At 38.4% G+C, this 6,615-nt stretch overlaps 1 protein-coding gene across 1 annotated transcript in view; it reads left to right on the top strand.

The window, feature by feature from the left end:
• The window catches only part of slit1a (slit homolog 1a (Drosophila)), an 81,183-nt gene that overhangs the window by 32,838 nt on the left and 41,730 nt on the right, over positions 1-6,615 (top strand). Inside the window, exons 5-6 of the mRNA XM_016555852.1 lie at positions 5,387-5,458; positions 5,541-5,612. Coding sequence (XP_016411338.1) covers positions 5,387-5,458; positions 5,541-5,612 — 144 coding nt within the window. The remainder of the gene's footprint in view (positions 1-5,386; positions 5,459-5,540; positions 5,613-6,615) is intronic.

Below are 6,615 nucleotides of genomic sequence, written 5' to 3' on the forward strand. Positions count from 1 at the left end.
CGGTCTAATCCTGCTAAAGTGCCCTTACACGATTGAGACACTATTGAGTGGCAGACAAAAGACTAGTGTAGCGTGTTTGGGCATGAGACACTTCTGCTGCCATTAACGAGGCCAGTTCTCTCTGTCCTGCACTTTTTCATATTGTTCAGTCCGAGGCCGTTTTGTCTGGAATCGCAATTTCCAGACCAGAATTCATTACTATAATCAATTGCCTGCTGTCATAAAGTGCACTGTTGCATTGTAAGCTTTCAGAATGCGTCATGTATGATTTTAGAGACATGTATGAATATGTGTTTACAGGTGGTTTAGCATCCATCCATTTGTCATGTCATTTTTAATTAGGTGGACATTTCTAATGCTTTGCATTGTGGGAAATAGCATTTAGAGGTATGGCATTTTTTAACACTATTAAATATACTCTTATAGGCTAGCTAAATTGGGATGCGTATTTCTGATTTTCTCAGAGAAATATTTTATTGTACTTTTTACGCTCGGTATATGTCATGGTGTTTTTCAACTTCTCTCTCATATAATTCCCATTTAAAGATGACTCAAAAGAATCAGTTTTTGAGATAAAGTACTAACACAAAGCTCTATCTAATTTCATTGCTCTCTAGGAGAAACAGATGAGATGCTAATAGAATTTCATTTGGGTTTTTTGTGACTCTTTGTGACTGTTTCACTTGGGTTATGCAGAATAATACATTTAGTTCTTGGGAAACGAGGACAAAGCTTGACACGCTGAAAGCCTAGGGAGATGTTTATTTAATAAAACTATGGTAATTACTTCAGATAATTATTCACTAAGAGTGATCACTTATTGAGCAGCTGAACAGCAGTGTGAAAGAAACTGAAATCCTGGATCACAGTGATCGAAGCCAAGTGAAAACTATGAAAACTGAAGCTTGTTTCAGATCTACTGTAGCATCATGTGGAGGAACGGCAGGACTTCAGCCATCAAAGGCCCAAACGTTTGAGTCTTGTCTCGTCAACATAATGTGCAGTTTTATTGGTGTCGTTGATTGGCTGTATTGGTGTTCAGCTCTGATGTCTGTGGTGGGCTTCATGCTTCCAAAAACTTTCAATTTTTCAAATTCGGTTTCTTGACAAGTCAGTTTTGGCAATTTTTGACTATGAGTACCTGACACCAGATATATTAGATGTGTTCAGCTGTAGTTGGCACATCAGCTGACTGCTTTGCTTTCAGCTAATTTGTAGTTTTAATGAATTCATCTAAAAACAGATGTCATGTGCTTGTTGGAGGAGTGTGACTGTGTGACTGTGAGGAATGTGTTTTAAGTAAATCTACGTCTCAAGGCTTCCTTGACCCTCATATAGTTTACTGAAAAGTGGAGAATTGGTGGTGTTGAAATCAGTTTTCTTTAGAAGTGAATTCCCTGCTTGGGTATCATTATCTGCTTACTAGTGATCTTAGCAGTAGATTTCCATCGCTCTAATACTCCACACTCATCTGTTACTGTAGTTCTCTTCAATGGCTTTGCTCTTTCACTCTACTGTAGACTCCTAGAGGATCCCAGGATGAATTCTCATCACAGAAGAAGCCTGCAAACATCTGCAGATATGACAGAAGCTGCTGGATTCTTGAGTGCAAGCACTCTCTCTGCATAGTAGGGTGGATTCATTATACAGCAGCTTTGTCACAAAGACCTTCCCACTTTTTCTGTCCAAAGCGACTCCCAGCTGGGTTTGGATCAATACCAAACTCCATAAAACCATGCATGCAATGTTTGTTGCCTGTTTTTCTTGCATTTCAGCATAAATAACAGCTTAGAGATGTTTAGTTTGGCTTGTATCGCTGGTGCAACAGTGCACAACAGCATTATAAAAAAAGCAGGAAACTCAAATATATAGGGCGAGGGGATACAATTGAAATTGTATTATTTTTTTATTTTTTTCAATGAAATTACATTTTTCAAATCAGTATTTAACTTGAAGCAATGCAGTTTAAATGTAGACTGGTGAAAGTTCCTTGTCAGTTTTTGAGTCTATATATTTTCTCTTGATAAAATAAGTTTTGTTTTGACTTGTTTTTCACAGTAGGAAAAGCCGATTAGAAATGACTTGAGGGTGAATAATTGGTGACAGAACTTTCATTGTCGGAACTGTTCCGTAAACAGCATTTGACTCAATGCGGTTTAACTGCAGTGTTTTCTTCAGTTCTTGGGGAGATGTGTGTGTGTGTGTGTGTGTGTGCACTGGTTTGGGTGGTTTATGAGGACACAAATTTGTATAATGTCATGGGTATGACACGGGTATTACAATATGAAGGTGGTTTATGAGGACACTTCCTGTGTCCCTGTAATTCAAAAGACTTAAAAAAACATACTAAATAGTGTTTTTTTTTTTTTTTGAAAATCTAAAAATGCAGAAAGTTTTCTGTGAGGGGTAGGGTTAGGTGTAGGGTTGGTTGGTTGATAGAAAATACAGTTTGTACAGTATAAACACCATTACGCCTATGGAGAGTCCCCTTAAACCACCAATACCAACATGTACTGTGTGTGTGTGTGTGTGTGTGTGTGTGTGCGCGCGCTTGCGTGTGTGTGCGTGCGTGTGTGTGTGTGTGTGTGTGTGTGTGTGCTGATGAATGTCAGTCTGTGTATATGTGAGTGTTGTCATGCACACCTGTCAGTCTCTGAACTGAAGATGAGCGCAGGACGGATGCTCTGAGAGGTTTGATGTATTTCCTCCTGATGTACTGTGTGTGTGTGTGTGTGTGTGTGTGTGCGCGCGCTTGCGTGTGTGTGCATGCGTGTGTGTGTGTGTGTGTGTGTGTGTGTGTGCTGATGAATGTCAGTCTGTGTATATGTGAGTGTTGTCATGCACACCTGTCAGTCTCTGAACTGAAGATGAGCGCAGGACGGATGCTCTGAGAGGTTTGATGTATTTCCTCCTGAAGCGGCACGTGTCCTGTGGGATTGTTTGCAGACTGGTGCCGTTCGGTATGTTGAGCAAGTGATATCTTTGCTGTTGTTCGTTTCTATCTCTCATCTGGCCCAGTGTATGTCAAACTGACTGAACTGCCAAACATCACATATCACAATTTGCACAATATTTGTCTTTTGTTTTGTTTTTTTGGAATATTCCTGGCTTTGTTAATTTAAGAAGTTGTCGGTTTTAGACACGTGTGCATTTCTTACATTTCAGAATAGCAAATGGGACTCTTAGAAGGCTAAACCTTGCATATGAGCACAATGGGCGTAAATGGTGATGAAGAAAGCTCAGCAAGGCTTTCATTGTTGGTCTGAATCTTGAGGAATGAAAGCTATTTGCGTTGTCTCTGTGGTTACTGGACTTCCTTGGGAGGCTTCCAGACGATTCCCAGCTCGGTTTGCACTCCCTCAGGAAGACTTCATAACTCAAAGTCACCGATAATAGTATCCTAGTTCTGTATTATGTGAAGCCTGCGCCCTTACAAACAGCGTGTGCTATTAGTCGAAGTGTAAGACTGAGGCTTGTTATGTTCTAGTCATTTTGCCCCAAAGAGGATTTTCTTTTTCCCTAAAATGCTAATGTTATTGCATTGGACTAAAACTTACTGGGTATAACAAGTCACCAAAAAATTAGATTTTTTTTACTTTTTGAACTTTTTTTGAATATTTTCAAAAATTACCAGCTTTTTAAAAAGTAGAAATTTCTCATTATGCTACATTATCACCAAATAATGGATTCAATCTTTTTATTGTTTTGTTTTCCTTCAGTTAGCACAGGTTTTGTATTTATTTTAGGAACTGATTGATTGTCAGCCTCATTGATCTCAGTTTTTGAGTGAACATTGCCACAATAATTATTCACAAATCATTGTTTTTATTGGCTCAAAAAACTGAGGTGCAATCAGCTCCAAAAAGAAACACAAAACCTGTGCTAACTGAAGGAAAACAAGTTGACCAAAAGATTGACTACAATATTTGGTGATAATAATATAGCATAATGAGAGATTCACAAGCAATTATTAAAAGGCTGGTCATTTTTTGGCACATCACAAGTGTTAAGGTAAATCCTTTTATTTTCGTATTGGATCAAGTTAAATATATAGTTTGTAACACTAAGACCTTACACATGTAGTCATCTCCATGTTTTTCCTCTTATAAGAATATCAAATAAGAAAAGAATAGAAAACTCAATATTATCTACAGTACACTAAAAATGTCCATTCTAATGACTTTTCTGCCAACCATGTGGATTGGTAGTTAATTATAAAAGACTGAAAAGAATGAACTATAAAGGAGTGCTTTGTAGGAGCAGAAAGGGAGTGGCACGTCTTATTTTTTTTGTTTTAGCCACACAAACTGTCCTCTGTTGAAATGTCTACAGCGATCAGTGCAGATCTTTGAGGGTCTGAAAGCACAGGACGTTTCAGAGGACGGCCCTCTAGCGAACACGTCTACCAGCACTCATTAGTTCTGCCTGCTTTATCCGCTCACAGACACTAACCCTTCCCCTACAGCCAGCAGACCTCAAGAAAGAAGACACATCACTTGAATCGTATCAGGAAATGATCTAGGACATTATTGTATATCAACATCAGTAAAAGCCCAATAAAGAGCCTAATTACACTCGTGACGGTGTGATGAAACTGAGTGTTGCAAGAGAAAGGAACTGGCTGTGTGTGTTCCTCTCAGGCCTCTCATTAGTGTTCAGAGATACGCAATTAGCCTCTTAAACACGAGCGTGTAATCCACTCAGATTACCCAGAGAGCTTTGTGCTCCGCACACGATCACTTTAAAGCATGACAACAGGATTTAGGACGCTGCCTTTCAGCTGCTTTCTGGCGTTTAGCGTCGCCTGCGATGTCACGTCTGTCTCTATTGAGCCTTATTTGGTGGTTTCAGTTTTTTCAATCAGTAAAATGGTCTAATATAAATTATTCATTTGAACATCTGATTTCTAAACAGTGTGAGGGCCTAATGGTTTCTGAATAATATCTGTATTCCAATGATGCATTAATTTTAAGCCTCTCATGAACATTTTGAGACATAAATTCAGAAACAGATCATTCAAGTGAAGTTATTAAATGTAATTTCAGGAGGAGTATGCCCATCTAATCTTCCCATTAATATCCAAGTATAAAAACAGCCTCTTATCACTTCCGTTGTTAGTTCTTTCGGCATCCCTCCTCCTCCCCATCTCCACCTTTTATGCATATTTATTTATTTATCTTTCTGTCTATGGAGGGTTGGGGGGCAATCGGAGCTCGAGTAGAATATCCTCTCTGAGCAAGCCAAATCTGTTTAGCACTTACGCTAAGATTATATGGGCACACAAACTCGTGAAGTGCATCTAATTTTGATGTAACGTACCTGTAACGTCACTTCTGAAGTTACATTACGTATGTGCATTATAATTCCAGATTTTCTCTTTTTCTAGAGACTTGAGTGAGAACTTCATCCAGGCGATTCCCCGAAAGGCCTTCAGAGGAGCTACGGACATCAAGAACCTGTGAGAGCTCATGACACAACTGCACAGAGACCAGACTAAACCCAGATTCTGTTTAACCGTCGTTTCACTCGGTGTTTTACAGGCAGTTAGACAAGAATCACATCAGCTGCATCGAGGACGGAGCTTTCCGTGCGTTACGTGGACTTGAAGTTTTGTGAGTAGAAAAACACACACAGTTAAAGATCAGGCCCATCGTATTGACGCCATCTTAACACATATGAACCGAAATGGAACAGAATCCAACCTGTGGCATGAACAAGAGCGAGTCTGACCTTCTTTAGCATCCATCATCAGTCTGTGGAAGGCAAACGAAAGTGTGCTAGAGCCACTGTGATCTCATTCATAATCACAGGACGTCTGCTTCTAGCACTCTACACTTTTATATGTTTGCGTCAACACTAAAACCTGCATCATTAAAGGACAGACAGCATGTAAAACAGCAGCGTTTTATGCCAACGTTAGAAATGGACAAATGTTTATGATTTCATCAGGATCATAGACTATTGAATTCATGACATTAGTTAAATCAGTGTTAGTTAAATTAGTTAATTACATATTTTAAATTCCAATATATTTATTTAATACAATTAATTAGACGTGACAATTCAGCCCCTTTGGAAGGTTTTCTTGACTTTACTTCAGCCTAAACGTAAAAGCCTGCCCTTACGAAAAAGAAGTTTATTCAAGTGTGCTATTAGTATACTTCTTTTAAACTAAAAATAGGAAAGTGTACTTTGTCTACTTTTTATGTACTTCTCAGAAATATACTTAAAATGACATTTAAGTATACTTGACTTGTACTTAGAAAAATACGGTAGGGGGCGCTAGTATACATCTTCTGTACAGAATTTCCAAAACACAAGTGAAGAAGAAACCGAAACAACAGATGCTTCCACATGTATTCTAACACGATCATCAGACATAAAACAGCATCAAAACTGTGTAACATTATGGATTAAATTGTCGACCAATGAAGAGGTAATAATGACTGACAAGCTTTGGGGTGTTGATCGACTTTATCTACGTTTTGATTATCATTCAGAATCCAATTCATAGACTTTTTTCAGCTTTTTGTTCAAAATGTTGTTTATTTCTTTATTTTTTATTTATGAAACTTATCCACATTCAAGTGTTTAAAAAAAGAATGCATGAAGCTA

This window comes from Sinocyclocheilus rhinocerous, unplaced genomic scaffold, assembly GCF_001515625.1.
Source record: "Sinocyclocheilus rhinocerous isolate Xijiao unplaced genomic scaffold, SAMN03320098_v1.1 scaffold347, whole genome shotgun sequence".
Taxonomy (NCBI): Eukaryota; Metazoa; Chordata; class Actinopteri; order Cypriniformes; family Cyprinidae; genus Sinocyclocheilus; species Sinocyclocheilus rhinocerous.